Genomic DNA, 18,547 nt, shown 5'->3' on the forward strand with positions numbered 1-18,547 from the left:
AACCCAAATAGACAATATGGTTAAAGTAGCTTGTTCATAATAACCTCTTTTAGGTGAATACCTTATATACTGCGGCTATGTATACTAATAACCATTCTTAAGGTTCTCTTGAATCTGGTGTTTACCTTATACTCCACTAAATATTATATCTCCTGATCACGGCACGCTCCATCACTCCAACGCTCTATACCTTCCTTACCATCAGGGGGATTGATGTTGATAGTGGCCATCACCGTTGTATCGCTGTAGTCATAGCAGCCTTTTTGAATCATTTCATTCCTTGAGTAATGTTCTGATTACCTGTGTTCATACATTTCCCACCATGTCCTGCTCCATCGTGGGTTTTAACATATCATCCTGCCGTTGACGGCACCAGCCTAAGCAAACACATCCTCGCGATCCGCCCAGATATCCTCCAACTCATTGAAACTGCTGAAATGGATAGGACGATGTTTGTCATCGTAAAACCGCCGAGGAGTGTCGATCTTGACGTAGACCGGTCTCTTCTCGACGGCGGCGAAGCTGGCACCCATGAAACTGTAATTCCAGCTATCGTTCTCCGGCACCAAGAAGAAGCCACGCACCTTGTCCGACAACAGGAGCTGCGTCTTCTCGCCGAACGAGGTCGAAAAGCCGGCCGGGTTGTCGGACTGTGTGTCCTTGTTGTTGGCGCCCCACGTGTAGCCTGCTGGAGTCAGGGACCAGGCGGACAGAGACACAGAGCCGGGCGTGAACGACACCACGAGCGTGACCGTCTTCTTGTCCCATGACGGGTGTTGCGCCATGAGGCGCGCATGCGTCGTCACATCCTGGGGCGTCATGTACGATGGTTCGTTCCCGGACGCGGTGTGGATGATGCCCAACGGCTCCATGGACTTGAGGTACTCATGCTGTGGGAGCTGATGAGGTAGCTGGACTTCGCGTGTGCTGCCGACTTGCGGCACCATGACAATGGTGCGGATCTCCTTGACTTGGTCGTTGTCCGGGGGCGATGAACCGTACAGATAGCCGGCCACTTGGACCCGGAGATCGGCGATGGTGATGAATTTCTTCAAGATGTTCTTGGGCAGAACATACGTGTATGAATCCTCGGACTCGTGGATGTCGTCGCTCGAAATGTAGATGTTGTTGGCCCGGGTCCGCAGGTTGGATGTGGCGATTGCCCGTGTACGCCATTCGGTCTTGGATGCAAACGATTGTTGCTCGTACTGCGAGGTGGTCGTGACGATGATGTCCTCTCCTCTGACGTTCTGTGTCTTGGTCGTCACCGCGGTCATTTGCTGTTGGTCTTGTTGCTGCTTTTCGATCTCGGCCGCTTGCTGTCTTTGGAGAGAAGGCGCCGAAATCTCCATACCCAAGATGATGTCTCGTACTTCGCTGGAAGTCAAGGACTGGACATTGACGTTGTTCTTCTTCCCGTAGTCGTTCAAGATCAGATCTCGCAATTGAACTTCGACCTTGATCCAATCCTCGTCCGAAAGACTGGGCCAGATGTGATGTGGCTGGGTGATGACAGTCTTGTCGGGCCGGAGAATCAACTTCGTCTTGTCCGTGTTGACGTGTAAGGCACGCAGAATGAGGATCAGTCTGGAGAAGGCCGTGTATGATGAAATGGTCTTCAGCCATTCGTCGTACAGGTTGAACAGTACCATCTGTGGCTCCTTGGCCTGAAGGATCATGTCTGCCAACTTCTCGACCTTCATGGCGGCCTGGAAGGGAAGCTGCAATTCCGATGCTCTGATGGAAATGTTGGGGAAGTCCAGCAGATGAACTTCCAGTGGATCCAAAAGACCTTTGCGAGTCACAATCAAATGCTTGGGCTGCTCTTCGACCGGTAGAGATCTGATCAGCGCAGCAACTTCTTCAGCCGTCTTCCATTTGGCCAATTGCCCCAATCGCTTTTGACCGGCCCAGACACTGGTGTGGATGATCTTCAAGAACAGTTGTCCAGTCTTCGGGTTGAAGATGAACACCGCTCCGTTGATTGGTTTGGTGGTCAAGTTGCCCTCGAATGTCTTGTGGATGGTAACGCGGTAAACGTTGGTATCATCAATGAACAGCTGGGTCTGGTTGCTGAACAGCTCAGAGTAGTTCTGGGAGTTCAAGAACTCCTGAGTTGTCTCGGAAGCATACAGTTGGAGACCCTTTCTGATACGCTCACGCAGCACATAGAGAGCGGGATTGGCTTTCATGATCTTAGCCATGGCCTGCTGAATGAGAGCCTTCAGACCTGGGAAATATTGTCCGTATGCGGAGTAGAGGTTGTAGGCAAGGTCGATGGCAATCATAAGACCAGTCGCGGATGGATAGATGCTCATACTGTCCGTTGTATAGTCGAGGTATTTGGCTCGAACGTATCGCTCAATGTCGTGAGAATCGTAATCGCCATAACGGAGCTGCACATCGACCCAGAACTTGTTCGTTGTGGTGGCTTCGATTTGATCCTTGGTGTCAAACAGGAGGGATGGCCGAGTGACATTCCATTTGTGGCTGGCAAACAGCAGGATATCTGCACAAGAACTGTTCATCTTGTACGATTTTCGAGGGTGGATGGTTTCTTTCTGAACAGTCTCAATACCCAATTGCTCAAGCTCTTGGTCGAAAACTTGACACAAGTCCATCACTACGGACTCGTGGATCTTCTGCCATAAATGCGCTCTGAAGATCTGGATCAATGAGATCTTAAGAGTGGGGATCTTGCCATGCAGGAAAATGCCGGTCAAATCGAGTTGAACCTGAAAACCGACGTAGACGTCTACAAACACCCAGTTAGCAATCTTTAATTCGACAGCGAGATTGTCCAAAACAATAAGGGCTTTTCAACTTACTTGCTCTGTTTATCGTTGGAGACCACCAGAGTGTGAACCGACGATTTGGAATTTGATTCAGACCGGAACGCTGAGCATTCGTGAGCTTCTTGTACTTCATAGACTCCCTAGAAGAAGTATTAGCAAGTGAAATGGACGAGAATGGCCAGTGGTGATTTTGCCACTAACTCAAAACCGCTCGCTCTCTCCCAGAAGAGCCCTTCCCACGACGGGAAAGCCGTTGCCTTGAACAGTGTGTGTTCAAGAATCGTTTCCACACCACCAAGGGCCTGAATGACATCGGTTCGGTAGGCGTTCAAATTCCATAATTTGCCATCATGGCGCTGACTTGTCCACCAGAAAGGATTGCTCTTCATTAACTGGTATTGTTTGAACTCTGTCCGAGCCCGGAAGCCTTTATCGAACGACAAAGTGCTTCTGTCCTTCTGGAACAGAGTGTTGATACGCGGCAGGCCTCGATCCCAAGAATCTTCAAGGTCTTCAAGCGTGAGCCGGCGGTTTTGTTGGTTCGCTTCCAGTCTCTTCTGAGAATATTCGGTCCATACCCGCTGAGAATCAATAAACTCACTACTCCAGGGCACTAGATAGCGATAGATCGAAGGGATCAACGTCTCTTCATCGTGAGTCATACCAGCACGATAATGCGTGACGCCGGTATCGGTCTGCTTGGACCATCGTTTATCACTGGCCGGGATAAGAATGTGCGAGCCGGAGATCATACCCAGACCACCAAGCTCTTTGGGGGTGTAGAACACGGCGGGAGGGAAACGGGAAGGCATCTTCGAGTTCAAGCCGATCTTGACACGGGTCTGGATCTTGGTCTCGCATTTGACAATGGTGTCCAAGAGATTGATGGTTGAGACGGCGGCTTCTCGATAATAGGTGAAGAGGGCAATGAGAGCGGTATTCCACTTGTTGGCGATCTTGGTGAAGGTGGTGGAGCCAGAAGACATCAAGATCTGTCTGATGCGGTTATTGAACTTCTGGATGTCTTCTTCGGTGACCTGCAAGAACGCGTAGGCCGTTCGTTCCTTGGTTTCGTTGTTGACGAGGTCCCACACACTGTCTTTGATAGGGAACTCGTCGTTCAGGGTGCGAATCTTCGGCAGGATTCGGACTTCGAAGCCACACATCGAAAACAACAAGTTGGGGTTGTTGCGCGAATACACGCTTGCAAAAGTGTCATCCCATTCGATGGTGGTGATGGAACGGGGTAGTCGGTTCTTCAGATCCCAGAAAACTGCGCGACCAAGGTTGACATCATGTCTCATCAGTCTCATCCGAGAATCACGAGGCCAGCATTTCTTGTTCTTGTAGCCAATGACATTCTCGAAGTTCGGATCGGGCTGCTCGGTCAAGAAACGTTGGATGAGATCCTTCGACTCCTCGGCGGTGAATCTGAAGAACACCCAGATTTTGTCGATGTATCTCGTATACAGTCGAATTGGATGCTTAGTTTCGGTCTCACGATCTCGGAACTGCAGGAAATCGTTGGGGCTCTGAGGTGGCCCTGCAAGCTCGCTCGCACGTTGCAATCCGAGCAGAAGTAGGTCGATGACGAGTCCATAGTACTGGAAGACGAAACCAGAGAACTGAAGACCTCTGATCAACCCATAGCTGTTGGTGTGGTTCATATCTTTGTAGTTCAGCTGCACGTTGTTCTTGGACGTAATGTAGTCGGCCAAATTGTGGTCCATGATGAGTCGAAGGAGACGATTGAGCAGGGTAAGATCAATCTTCTCATAGACCTTGGAAAGCTGCGTCTCGAGCATGACATTGCATTCACCGTCAGCGGTTTCCCACACATTCGTCAAGTTGTTGATGCCTTGAGCCCATTTGTATACCAGCAACGGCGGAACCTCGGAGTCAGAAGGCTTGACCCACGACGGGAAGAGATGTCGAGTGTCTGCTTGGTACCACAAGTACTGATCAAGGTAGGCGTCGGTGATCTTTTCGATCGGTTCGACATCATACACAGGGTTGATCGAACTATAGTTGTCGTTCATGTCGATTCCAACCTCCTTGAACGCTCGTTGAGTGAGCAGGAAACGCTTGATTCTGGCGAGAGTAGTTCCAGGAGAATCGTAGGCTTGTTCGATCAGCGCCAACTCTTCTCGCTGACTCTGGTTAAGGCGACCTTTGACCGAGTAGGCTTCCCGCAATCTTTCGAGAGCCAGGATCAAGATCTTGGTGTCGTGCTTGTAAGACACACTGGGGAAGGGAATAGGAGAGAATTTCCGAGACTCCAGCCAGTGCACTGTGGTGGTGTAGATAGCCACGGCTTCTTCCGAAGACACATAAGGACCATCCTTGAGATAGTTGTGCTGCCGCTCTTGTTCCGCCTTGAGCCATAACCTAGTCAACCGGCCAAGGTTCTTCTTTGCAACGGTTTTGTCGACGGTGGCTCCTCTCCGGATTCTTTCTCGGTTATAATGTGCCACCGAGATCCACCAATCAGCCTTACTCTTGACGTATCGAAGAATAATGTTCTCAATCGGTGCTGGCAAGCCAGGGACCTTCCAAGGGATATTACTCTTCCAGCAACGCCATGCTTCTGACAGATGCTGAAGTACAGTATTGACCTTGTTCTGTCTGATACCCTCAGGCATCATGTCCATCAAGTCTGCCATGACGGAGGCTCTCAGCTCGAGATCGAAATGCGACTCGACACGTTGCTTTGTGACCGTCTTCGCAACACCCTTGCTATGACGACCCTCGAACTGTCTTGAAAGAAGATTTCCAAGCCATCTCTCAAGCAACGGGATGATGCCTCTCATGAAGAAGAGCCAGACTCGCCAAGCTGGAGCCCAGAAACCACATCCCGGGCCCTTACCGACAGGACCAGAGTTGAAGCGGTAATAGATCAAGTGCTTGAGATCTTTGCACGATCTGATCTGGTGCATGAGTTTGTACTTGTATCGATACATGCCGGTAAGCTGACCAACGTGGTTGAAAGCATACATGATGCCGTCCGCGAGTTGGAAAGCGTCGACATTGCCCAGTCGATACTGGACCTGCGCGTCAACGATGAGCTTGGTAAGCCTCAAGATCTCACGCATCAGATGGAAAGCGTTTCCGAATCGTGATTTCTTCCGCTCCTTGGTAGTCAACGTCTTGACAGGCTTGAGATTGAAATTGTAGTCAAGATGCAGATATGTCAGGTTCTTTCGATGAATCAACAGATTCAGCATATTGAAGCCTTGTCGACACACTTGCAACCCTGCCTCCACCCAGTCGATGGTGGTCTGCTGAAAGAACTTGGTAGACTTCAATGTGCGAAGGAGATCCTGCTTGCTCTGGGGCTTTGGTTTCTTCTTGTGCAGCTCGTTCAAGACAAAGGTCTTCAACAGTTTCTGGTATGAAACTCGCACTTTGACCGGCTGGCCCGGCGGGCAGTGTTCTAGATACCACTGCTTGACCAGGGGAACATCTTGAGCGCGCACCATTTTGCCAGATCTTCGGTCGAAAGGGTAGGGAGCCCACCAGAGCGAAATTGCGGAAGCCGTCTCGCTTGTGTACAATTCTTCGTCGGCAAGGAAAGGCTCGACATTCCCTGGAAGCTCGAACTCGTCGTCTTCCATGTTACCAGGGCCAAAGATCTCGTCTTCGTGACTGACCGTGAGGTTCTTGGGAGCGACAGATCTTGATGAGATGGGGTTGATGACGGGATCGAAGTAGAAGGCAGGCAGGTTGGGATCCTCCGATCTGACATAGACGACTTGAGGATGATGGTACCACGAAATCTCCACACTTCGTGGCAGTGAGTTGTAGAGATAGGGGAAGGCGACTCTGTACTCAGTTCTGATGGGTGCCCGGAAGATGATCCTGTCGATCGCGTTGAATTCACCAAAATCTTCGTCATTGGGATCAATGTCCTTGTAAAGAGGTTCGAAACGCGGTCCTCCCGGAATAGCCACATTCAGCGCCTTCGCAGTGAAGAAACTCTCTCGATCAAAGAGATAGAAATAGTTCTTGTCAACCACATCGCTGAGCAACTGATGGGACAATCTGTACAGCGTCGCCATCTGCGGCAGTGACAGATTCCACTTCTTGTAGCTCGGCCCATTGACATGTGGCGTATCCAACAATGGTCTGTGTTCGTAGAACCACTCGTAGACCGGTCCGTCCTCGTTCTCATCCAACTCCATCTGCACGGGCTCCAGAGGCTCGACGTCTTCGATGTTTTCCGACCAGGATAGAGGTGGTTCCTCGTCATCGAAAGGGGGGAACCGCATACGCTTGAAATGTCTTCTGTCGCTCTTCTCTCGTCGCATGCATACCCACATCGTCGCCCACTGAGCATGGAAGACCGGCTCAATCACTCGCGGGATCTCGTTGACCAGCGTCAAGCATCCATTGACGTGGTACAGGACTTTCACTTCCCTGGCACTTTCCCATGGCATGGGCATGTTCTCCAGCAACTTGAACACCGCGTGTGGCATGTATTTCAACGCGCCCAGGTAACTGCGCTTATCACTGCTGAATTTCTTCTGGCTGACATCTCCGATATCCTTGACGATTTTGCGCAGATGCTCCGGAGGCATATCCGCCTTCTGCGTCTCCACGAAGCCGCCCTTGCGTTTCTCGCCGAATCGATTCCGCTGCGTACGAAGCCATTCCTTCTTTTTCTGTGCGAACTTTGCTACTTGCGGGTCGACGGGAGGTCGATATCCTGGCGGAGGAGCCATGCCAGGTGGAGGGGGAGGTGGCCCAGCACTCCATCCTGGAGGCGGAGGGGGTGGGATTGAAGCCATCCTGCCGTCAGGTGGACGAGAGTGACTGTTGTGATAGATTTGATGAATTGATTGTCCCGCTTTCGAAGATCAAGTTTCAAAAGGTCTCTTACCATTTACGAAGCGCCACCCGCTCTCTGCTTCGGTCAGGAAAGCAAGGTCGTTCAATCTCCTTCTTTCAGGCCGACCATCCACCAAGATGAAACCCTTCAGAAGACAAGTGATGGTGATGTCGATGTCGCGGTTCGATGGTTGAACTGTTGCCTCCCGCGACGCCTGAAGTTCTTCAACATTTTGCGCGGACCCGCCTTGTCACGTGATTGATTAGCTCCCGCACAGCGCGCTAGTCTTTATCGGGACATTCACTGCCAAGATTATCCGCACTTTGTAAAATTGATTTCCTACGGTTCCGCAGCCTGAGGTTCGACGACAACATCGAAACCACGGTTATTCCTCATCCAATATCCCCTGTTGCGCCCTCAAAACCGTCGCAATGGCAGGTGTTAGACTTCAGTACCGTCGCCGGAACCCGTACGTTCTCAGCCCTTCCCCTACGATCCCATCGTTGACGGGCGTATTCGACGACTAAACCTGGCCGAACTGACTGGTGATCGCAATTTAGATACAACACGACCTCCAACAATGTCCGTGTGATCAAGACCCCCGGTGGCAAGCTCAGACTTCTACACATCAAGAAGCGAGGAACAGCACCAAAATGCGGTGACTGCGGCATCAAGCTACCAGGCGTAAGTGGCGATCCAACCTCTCTGCGAACCCGAACAATGGAGGAGCAACACGACTTTTGGCCAAGAGAGAAAATAATCTGACAGTGTGTCGGTCAATAGGTGCCTGCTCTCCGACCCCGAGAATATTCTACGACTTCCCGACCCAAGAAGACCGTTCAGCGTGCCTATGGTGGATCCAGATGCGGCAACTGCGTGAGGGACCGAATTGTGCGAGCGTTCTTGATCGAGGAGCAGAAGATCGTCAAGAAGGTGCTGAAGGAGACCCAAGAGAAGAAGACTGGCAAGAAATAGATGCCGAGTCGACTTGGTGCAAAGAAATGGGTTGAAAATTCATTGATGATCATGGGCGCAAGGGTTTCATGAAGCATTTCTATGCTCGACAATCTCGGTGCTGTGTGCTGTCGGTAGCAAAAAACAAGAATTCAGTATCGCAGGATGAACGGCTCCGCCACGTACTGAAGTTGTCCCCGACCATTTTCAATGGTTATGGACTGCCCCTACTAATGGAACAAATTCGGCAAAAATGCTTGTTTCCACAATGTCCATACGAAAGATGCTTCGGGCTGGATGGCTTTGTTAGTCTCTCCATGCTTTATCCTATCATTTTGGCTTGTTACAGTTTTTTTGTGTCCAATTTCCTGCGTTGCCATACTTAAAAGGTTCCTGTTGTTGTTCGACATTTTGACGCTATCATGTTCACACCTGACGCATTGATCCTGAAGCTCTTCATGCTAGATAACCATTGCCAGCTCTGGCAGAGACTAGGTGTGTGCCCTATTCACAGTGAGCACCGAGAGACCATACGCTGTAGAGCAGACAGTCCTTGGACGGCTCTGCCTCAGCCAGCCAGCTGTATTGAGTGCTTCCACCTTTGGAGGTCACAATCCACAAAGCTGCAACACAGAGAACTAATGGCGTCTCAATGCAGTGACGATGCTCATATTGTCTGACAGGTGGAATATGGGGGGAACGGGAGGCTCAGTCGTCGTTCAATCACTCGATGACAGTCCTCACTATCAGACAAAATCACGATGAGAGGAAAGCGCAGTGGTACAGGTGAGGACCAGTGGAACTAGACAAAGCTCCGTTCTGGTCGCTTTTTCCACTGGCGTGCCTATCAAGTGTTCTCGTTGCATGAACTTAAAAAGGATTGTGTCCGCGATATGAGCAAGTGACACTGCACAACGGATGACAACGCTTCGCCAGGCCAGGATTGAGGCAAAACTTCCCTCTGTCTTTTGGCACTCACCTTCGACGGACTTTTCAATCTTGTTCTGCGGCTACGGCTGTGAAGTGCCCTGGCTCTGCCAAAGACTGTTCGTGAATGTTAATATGACAAAATACAGGAAAAGCAGATCAGATAACCATCATCACAGTGCCTAGATCATCAAAGCTGGAGGTGTCGGTCTTTTCTGAAGGTAGTACAAAAGCCGCTGTCAAATCTGTCATATCTGCTGGCAGCCAGGGAGAGGAGCTTGTTGGGGATCCATCGGGGGATTTCTGTTTCTGTTGGAGGGGACCGTTGTGCAACTCGAACCTGGAGAGGGATAACCTATCTTCCAGAGGTGGGTGAAGTGCGTTGTAGCAACGCCTTGGAAGGCCGGAAGACCGCATACGGTCCCAGGCACAGCCCGAAATCCTTGACTGTTTCTGAGAGATGGTGCCCGCTAGCCAAGTCGCTTGCCATCCTTGAAGTTGTCAGCAGTGCTGAAGCATGAGAGGTCAGGGTTGGTGTCAGATTGCCAATGGTGACACAGAGGCTTCCGCAAGACAACATACCTCTTTGCGGTCCTGGTCAGTCAACGGCACACTGGCACCGTGCAATGGTTCGCTCATAGAACATCTTGATAACAAAAAGGCCTGTATCGGAAGCGTATCAAGGTTGTCTTTCATGACCCTCAGCACCTCTGTAATTTGCTCCATTGGCGGAATGTATAGTCCATCGAATGTTTTGACCATCGAGTTGTGTCTTAGTGTGAAAATATGGCCGACTGGTGAGATACCACGGCGTGCCGTCGAAAAGGATAGTTACCACAGCCACCCTCGCAATTCTGAACGTGCTGTTGCAAATACTGTGCCGGAAATACCTGCGTATCCGTGATATCCGGCCACTTGATGCTCGTACCTAGAACATGTGAGTCGGTCTCAGCGACAATGCGGGAATAATGGCGTAAGTCTCGGCCCGCAAAGGGTACCTTCCGCTGCTCTTGCGAATATCTGCAAGCGATGTGGATGAATCGCATCAGAGCAGGCCATTGGCCCAGGCATTTACTGTGTACGCTCGTAATCAGATTGACATGAGTCCATGACGGCAGCTTCACTGAGTTCTCCGCGCATAAGGCGTCGTAATACAAGGCCGTGAAGACTCGACATTGACGGATGCTGTGGAATTTCGTTGCCAATCATAATTCAGTCAGTCCCAGGTTGTGTTGTCCCACGTTACCCAGCATATGTCAAGCACGTTCTGAACGACTGACAAGGACCAGGGATGGGCGGAGAATTGCATGACAGGATGACACCAAAACGGCCAAGTTGCGTGGAAAGAATCGCGCATGCTCGCTTTCCAGGTTGGGTTGGAAACCAGAGCAGTCGTTTAGTAACGGTGGAAGTTTCAGACCTGCCCATCCAACCCGGGTCCGATCAACTGACGGATTCTGATAGCAGTCTTTGCCAACGGAGCTCAACCATTGGTCCGATCATAGAGGGATCGGTTCAACTGCAGGATTGTTTCGCCTCAAAGACATGGTCAACTTCTCGGCCAGGGAGGAAGATGCGATGTGAGATTGAGGATCTGCTCTGTTCCGGACCACATCTCCACCCATCTGATGAGCAAAGAAGTAACGTTGGCGAGTATCAAGGTATATCCTTGCTGATGGCAGATGGTTGCGCCGGGGGAACGGGTTGGCTTTGTCTAGCAACATCCACCCGCACTCCCTAGGAGAGGTCATCTTGAGACTCTCAAAGACAGCAGTGCATTTGGTGATGCCCCCGTGCAGTATCATCTCGAGCATGCCGTTGTCAAGCTATCAGCCATACCTCCGACTCTTCTTCCAGCGTCACGCAGGTAGAGAACCAGGATTGAGATCTCTTTCCCTGTTGTGGAAACCGATCTCCTCACGCCTTGCCCAACTCGGGAAGCCAGCAGAGCTCATGACTATCTGATGGAAGGCCAGTATCCCCGATGAACACGATCATGTTGTAAGCTCCGAAGATCGAACATTTATCCGAGATTTTGTTGTCGTTAGATGCATCGTTGTTGACCTGGTCGGCGCTCGATCTAAGCACTAGAAGTTGGTGAAATGACCAATGCCATGTGATTCTGCAACAGGACGACATCTAACTGGAAGGTACAGAATAAAGACAAGCGAGAAGGTGCATGGACGATTCTCGTGGCCGCCACAACGATCTGGCCTCCTCGGGCCCCCAGTACAGTCTATCCCTGCGACTCCTGACCGTTCGTTCTGTACTTCCTGCTGATTCATCTGACATAGATAGAAGGGCACAACCAGAACTTACGATAATATTCTTTGCCGTCACAGAAAGAATTCTTTTTGCGAAATGGTAAAACGGATGCAGTGCAGCTCTTAACACGTCTGAAACTGAAAGGCGAGGTGCGGTTTCTGTCCTTTGCCCCTTCTTCAGATCGGTCCGGACCGCCACGTCGACGATGGTCTGTGGTGATTTGAGACCAGGATTATTCTCAACGGAAGTGAAGGGTTCTGCCCGCGGGGCTGGCTGTGCATTAGTCTGAAGATATCCCTGAGAGACCGAGCATGATATTGGCTCGACAGGTCATAGAGAGTGTCATCCCCGGGTTGTCTCCTTGTAATTTGCTGCATCTTCCACCTGCAGTCGGTTTGACAACCCCTGCTGTGGGTCTCGGGGTGTTTGCTGTTAAGTATAGCTGTTCATCACCAACTTGTCAATGTCGCCTGCAGTGTTTGATGCCCTGGCAAGACTAATGTGGTAGCAGGTTTGGTAGAATGCCAGCGCAGAATTCAAGCCTCGTCCTGGAGCCTACAGATGGCTGCTGATAACCGAGAAAAGAGAAATCCGCCTGGGTTGATGCGAGCCAGGTGTGATAGTCCGAGATTGTCGGTTGCGTCTCCAGCCGAGTGTCGATTTCTTCAAGTTCTGGTGCGCCACACTGCAGTCTGCTAGATCGAGGAGATCGGAAGAAGGCTGTCGATCGGTTTTCTCTGCTAGATTGATGAAAAGGAGTGGTGATGATTATCTGGCAGTAGACGTCAACAGTCGAGGTGCCGGGATGAAGTCAAAAGTAACCTCGACACCAAGCGGCAAGATCCGCAATGTTTATGTACATTTTTATTCGATAGTAACGAGACATTCTTGAACCGCCCTTCACTACCGTTCAATGCCCAGTCGCCACACGATCGATGAATATAGTATTGTGTACATTACTCTTTCTCGGTCCCGACTACATTTCATAGTACTCGAGCGCAGTATCACCAGGTATCCCTGTCCTCCGGACAAGGGACCTTCCTGTTCTGTATGGCTCTCTAGGTTGCAGCAGCATGCACGAAAAGCTGAACGGTAATAATACACAACAGCCCCCATGCTGGACTTTCAACCTCCTGGCCAGATCATGACGGATACCCCTTGCCAGAACATACATCGGGCAATGCATGATCTCACTGCATCTCCGCAAATCACAGCCAGAGTCCAAATCTTTGCTTTACCACCGTCTTCGTTCCTTAGCCGTCAGGTCGTGCGCAAGCTATCTGGTCCTTGCATGTGACGGTCCCCCAAGCATCGCAGCAGGATTTCTTGGGGTTGCGAACCTTCATCTGCATGGTTGGGATCGAACGAGCTTTGCGGGGAAAGACACATGCTCTGCATCGCATCATCTGCTAGATGGAGACTGTCATCCACCGGAGTCATAGGCCAGCTCAGCATGGCTGATGGATGATAGTTGTAGTCAAAGCTCTGGTACTCACTGACATCCGAATAAGAGGGAGTGGCCGGACTGGCCGATGGAGTCGCATCTGCAACATGGGGATTCTCCTGCCGCCTCTGCCTCGCTGCCCAACGTGCAGCACGCCCACCTCTTGCTCCAGATCTCTGTCGTTGAATAGCAGCTGTTCGAGTTCCTCCCATTCTTTTGGCCCCTGCAGTCTTGCGATACCTGGTAGTAGACTGGACACCGTGTTGGATGGCGTCCTCAGTCAACATCCAGACGCTGTTCGCTTTTCTCGCACTGCCGCGAGAACCTTCTCGGTCATTCTCGAAAGCCTACAAGATCTTGGTCAGAGATTGGGCTGCACGGAATGATGGGCTGTAACATACCTGATTCATGGATAAGTTGTGTCGAATACTATTTTGCCAACCATTTGACCCAGACTCTTGGGGCTTTGTCGTGTTGAGGCGAAACCACTCATATATGTCCCTCAACATCATTCTGTGGCCCGGGACCTGCATCAATGCTTCATAAATCAGCCGCGCATATGGCTTGTCGTTGCAGCCTTCTTCATCTTCGCCGACCATAGTCGGCGGTCTGCAGTGCGCAAACTCTGGCGATGAGGACCAGGGACTTCTGCTATCGCTTTCGTCAAAATGATGATATGTGGAGTATGGAGGTGTCATAATGTCGGCCGAGTATGGCATTACAGGCCACCCATTCAACTCGGATGTCGTGATAGCGCGACCGTTGATGAGCGGTGGGTAGGATTGCTGAGTGAACCATGTCGGACCAAGCTCCAGGTCAGATAGTTGGACTTGGGTGGCGGGGAGTGGAAAATGATGGTCATGATGAAATCCTATGGGCCCAAAGGAATCGTTCGTCATGCCCTCGACCTTGAGTAGAGGGTGAAGTTCCTGCAACGCACCGCCTTGATACATCGGCAGGTTTGGGAGTGCAGAGGTTGATGGATGGATATTGTGTTGGCCAAGCGTCCTTGACATCAGGTTCGGAAGCTCAGAGTCCATCATATCGTTGTAGGACTCTAGCTGACGATGGTGATGTTCCACATCTATTTTAGTCATCCTCAGAGCAGTATGGGTTGGAAAGACAGAGAAAAAGCTGAAGACCGATGCCACTTGTGCGTCTTGTGAATAGAGCCGGTGAACTGTCTTGCACAAGCAGCGCTTGGTTGAGGAAGATAGATAAGTCACCAAACTGCAGGATGAAAGGAGACAGAAGATGAGGAACGATCTCACAGATCAAGGGTGTCAAAGGGTCAAAATGGTATTATTTAGAACAAGCAAGCAGATCTTGTGCATTGCAAGGTACATGATGGAAGTGAGGGAATCACGCAAACAGGCAGGGGGGTTAGGCTAGGGAAGACGGAACGCAAACAAAGGATTCCTGAACCTCAGCCCTCACCTGGTCGTTCACCTGTATGAAGGGGACGACTCACTGACCTGTTGCATGCTAGCGTTGTACTGTACTGTACGACATGCATCCAGAAAGAATCCGGGCATTTTGGAGCTTCCGTCATCCAATCAGCCTGCGAGCAGTATGGGATGTCCTCTGTGCAACGGCATGCAGAGTTGACGCCTCTCAAGGACGGCAATGTGCAGCCAGTTGGGCCTCAAATCGCCAACCTGCAGTGATCCACACTCTCTCCCTGTTGCCAGAAAATTTGACTTTGTTTCTGTGGTTTTGTCCGTGGAAGAACACAGCCGTGCTATTGACGCGGAGAGTAATGTCTTGCCGTAGAAGAGACAAGTCAGACGAGCTGATGTAATTGCAGGGTTGGATCTTCTCCCAGAGAGGGGAAGGCTGATGGGACTATAGACCATTGTGATTAGTGTTGAGACAGGTCGCAGATTCGTTGTTTTCGACAACAGAGATCCGGCAATCTACCCAAGGTCGAACCCCTTTTGTTGGGTGCATAGCTTGCGACGGCTGTGCATTGTAGTCAGTCTGCTGTGAGCACCACAGAGGGACTAGTTATGGAACGCGAGCTGTGCTGCGAGCTGTGCTGTAGTAGCCTGGATAGTTCACGTCCAAGATCAGGGCCGACTGTGAAAAAAAGGTCTGCTCTAGGAGAGGTCCCCGGAAGTATACACCTGCATTTTCCGCCGCGGAGAGCTGTGGGAGCTGGTCCATCTCAAGGCTGACAGGCTGCTCTCTGATTTCTGCCCGGCTGGGGGTGATTGCGACACTGCCAAACCGCACAACAATCCTGCATACAAACATACAGCAGAGCGCAGGTTATGGTAGAGGCCTGGCGTAGGCTCAAGGATGGTAGGCTTTACTGAACATATAAGGTAGGTCTCTTGTAGTGATGACCCCAGTGTTAGTAGTAGATGCGTGGACTGATGACTCTCGCAGCCTGAGCCACATAACAGAGTCTGAACCGTGATGATCAGACGCGGTCACATGATTGCCCGTTCCAGGACTTGGCGGCTTGGCGGCTCGGCAGACACTAACCGGATAATACCTAGTGCGGAGCTGAGATGGAAGATTCTTGGCTCGAGACCGAGACCGCGAGGCATTATTTTGCCCGTTTCTGGTTCGATGCAGAGCCGGCCAATAAATAACGATCCGTAGCCAATAGGAAGTGTAGGGGCTCCTGAGGTCTACGTCAACGTCAACCTCGAATGCGGCAGTGCTCGCTGACTTTGGCTGACTCCGACTGCTTGAGCGTTTTGACGACAATAATAATGCAAAGTGATGCACTGGCAATGGCCGTCCATTTCATCAATACATAATAATCATCTCAATTGCCCAGCTTGTCTGTCACCTCTGCCCGTCACTGCACGGTCTACCGCCCTCAGACAATCTATCTCAGCATTATACCTCCTTCACTGTTACTGGCAGAGCCCCAGACTCACCCTGCATTGACCTTCCGCGGCCTTCCTAGAACCCTGCAACCCCGTTGTCCTCGTTGTCACGACTACTCCCTTGTCCTGGTCTCTCACTCTCTCACTTTTCTCACTTCCCAACTACCTCCGGACCGAGGATGAACGCCTTGACCGTATCTTCCGCGTCTTAATTCAACCGGTCCAAAAGCATCCCTCTCGACTTCGCCATGCCCGAAGTCGTTCGAGGCATTCGTACCAGTGCCCAGGTCGAGCGCAATGGTAGCGTGGTTCCCGCCAGCCCGGTGCGAGAAACACGAACTGTTCACTTCGGTCCAGAAGGGCCGTTTGCCGACGACGAAGCAGCCGCGCCTCCCAGCCCCGGGGTCGATAGAGCCGACACTCGGGTGAGCATTTCATCTGCGCGAAGAAAGAGTTCGGAAAGGAGGAAAGAACACCACAAACACAGCGGGGATGAGCCGGATAGAGGGGCATATTACGACAGTCGTGCGGCGACCAAAAAAGAGTTTAGAAGACGAGCCAGCACGCTGCAGGAATACTATAGCGAACATCCCGACCTTCTCCCGCAGTTACCCTTCACCTGGCGATATGGTTGGCGACGATGGAAGCTGTTCCTCACAATCTTTATAATGGTGGTGGATGCATGTGTGGTCCCGCTTGTTTTATATTATACCATGACTTTTGCAGGCCATGTACAGGGCTGGATAGGTATGTCCGCCGCGACCCGCCACTTCCAAAGGTGGTTTGTTCTCAGAACTGACATCCAATCTCGCAGTATTTGCCGTTGTGGCCACCATCTGGGGCGGCCCGACGTACGTCGAATTCGCCGTCCGCTGCTGGCGACTGACCAAACAAGAAAACTTCTTCCGCCCGCTGGGCACGTCGAATCGATGGGCATTCGATATCACGCATTGGATCTTCGTCTTGACCATCGCAGCGGTCACCACCTTTTTGATCGTCGGTAGCGCGCCGCACATTGTATGGCTCCGAGTTCTCTCTTTACCCGCTCCCGCGCTCCTGTATTGCCTGGGCGGAAGCATCTTCATCCTCACCATGTGGAGTTTGTCCGGACGCAAAGCGCCTTTCCGGATAAGCTCGACGCCCAAAGGAGGCGAAGTCTACCCGGGAGTCTACTACCTGATTGAAGACGTCGTGGCCGTCAACGCAAGTGCTGGCAGGCCATACCGCGAAGCCCTGGCCGCCCGATATAAGGCCAGTCCACGGTTCCGGAGGATGATCAAGCAGCAGTCCTTATTCTGGTCTGTGCCGGCGCTCGTCATCGCAATTGCTTGCACGGTCGTGATCATCATCCATCCGGTGCCGAAAGCAGTGGCATACGGAATCGGTATGTTTTCCGGTCAAAAGTCCATTTCTAGCAGCATGCTAATGTTTGAATCTAGGATGGGGCGTCCCGTTTGCCTGGGCGTGCATCTGGACCGCCATCTCTGTCCCCTGGGTTCGCCGAGCCATGCACAAAGAGACGGTGACGTGGGAAGAAGACTACGGTGTCGAACCTGGGGAGAAGAAAGCCCACAAAAAGCTCGAACAAACCGACTCGGAGCGCGATACACCGCCCAAAGAACCCGAACCGTGACCTCGACCTCGACCTTGGTTTCGCCCTTGATTAAATTCTGTCTACCTCATCAACGCCTTCTGTAACTACTAGCTCGACATTTCACGATGCGTTCTAAACCACGGCGCACCCCGTCTACGATTGTGCTTGCTTTCACCTTGACTTGGACTTTTGAGAGGAATGAACGAACGAACGAACGAGTGGTCAATTCGGGAATGAGAAGTATTGGATGCCCAAAAGGTTCATTATTTGTGGTATAAGCCGGCAAGGCGAACCGGCGTGGGAGAGTCGTTGTGTGGTATTGTTTTGTGCCGTGGTATATCGATTAGCGACGCAGCCGGGGTTTATTGTTTTTCTTTTTCTTTATTCCCAATACGCTCTCTTGGTTTGGTATACTGAAAGAGAGACACTATCCTTATGAGAGCGTATAGCGCTCGTCGATTCCCCTGCCTGAGTGTGCCATGGTAGGAGAACTAGCATAATGTCATAGGACCCTTCACCTGATACTAGTACGTGCTGCAAGTTCTAGTCATCCTAGGCGCCCACTATCCCTAGCACATACAGATAAGGTTAAGTACTGCCAGTTGTGTTATCATCTTCTCTCCCCACCTCCTGCCGAGGCACCGGATGATGCAGTCATCTTCTCATCATAATCGCTGTGCCATTGCATGTGAATGTCTAGGTACTTAGTAGGGACACGTCATCCGTCGTGGTCAGATCTGGTGTTGTGAGTGAGATCGGATCCTGACCTGTGGGATAGGAGATGCCAATACTCAAACGCCCAGAGGCCAAGAAATGTATGAAATGGAACACTACATGGGACTACTACTACCGACCTACTACGTACTAAGGGACGTATCTCTCCGAAGCTTCGGCTTG

General features: G+C 51.2%; 4 protein-coding genes across 4 annotated transcripts; 2 read left to right on the plus strand and 2 right to left on the minus strand.

The window, feature by feature from the left end:
• Positions 1 to 377: 377 nt before the first annotated feature.
• Positions 378 to 7,582, minus strand: A1O1_06919 (pre-mRNA-processing-splicing factor 8; the record flags this gene model as incomplete). Its single annotated transcript, XM_007727796.1, has 3 exons — positions 378 to 2,755; positions 2,829 to 2,935; positions 2,997 to 7,582. 3 exons carry the CDS (start codon positions 7,580 to 7,582, stop codon positions 378 to 380), a joined length of 7,071 nt encoding a protein of 2,356 aa, XP_007725986.1.
• A 472-nt stretch (positions 7,583 to 8,054) lies between these two features.
• A1O1_06920 (60S ribosomal protein L34-B) lies at positions 8,055 to 8,598 on the plus strand (the record flags this gene model as incomplete). Its single annotated transcript, XM_007727797.1, has 3 exons — positions 8,055 to 8,092; positions 8,184 to 8,307; positions 8,407 to 8,598. The coding sequence occupies 3 exons, from the start codon at positions 8,055 to 8,057 to the stop codon at positions 8,596 to 8,598; spliced, it is 354 nt and encodes a 117-aa protein (XP_007725987.1).
• Positions 8,599 to 13,029: 4,431 nt separating this feature from the next.
• A1O1_06921 (uncharacterized protein) lies at positions 13,030 to 14,253 on the minus strand (the record flags this gene model as incomplete). Its single annotated transcript, XM_007727798.1, has 2 exons — positions 13,030 to 13,560; positions 13,615 to 14,253. The coding sequence occupies 2 exons, from the start codon at positions 14,251 to 14,253 to the stop codon at positions 13,030 to 13,032; spliced, it is 1,170 nt and encodes a 389-aa protein (XP_007725988.1).
• Positions 14,254 to 16,304: 2,051 nt separating this feature from the next.
• On the plus strand, positions 16,305 to 17,689 carry A1O1_06922 (uncharacterized protein; the record flags this gene model as incomplete). Its single annotated transcript, XM_007727799.1, has 3 exons — positions 16,305 to 16,803; positions 16,871 to 17,440; positions 17,496 to 17,689. 3 exons carry the CDS (start codon positions 16,305 to 16,307, stop codon positions 17,687 to 17,689), a joined length of 1,263 nt encoding a protein of 420 aa, XP_007725989.1.
• Between the last annotated feature and the right edge of the window lie 858 nt (positions 17,690 to 18,547).

Source organism: Capronia coronata (genome assembly GCF_000585585.1).
Source record: "Capronia coronata CBS 617.96 chromosome Unknown acBCG-supercont1.6, whole genome shotgun sequence".
In the NCBI taxonomy this organism is placed as follows: Eukaryota; Fungi; Ascomycota; class Eurotiomycetes; order Chaetothyriales; family Herpotrichiellaceae; genus Capronia; species Capronia coronata.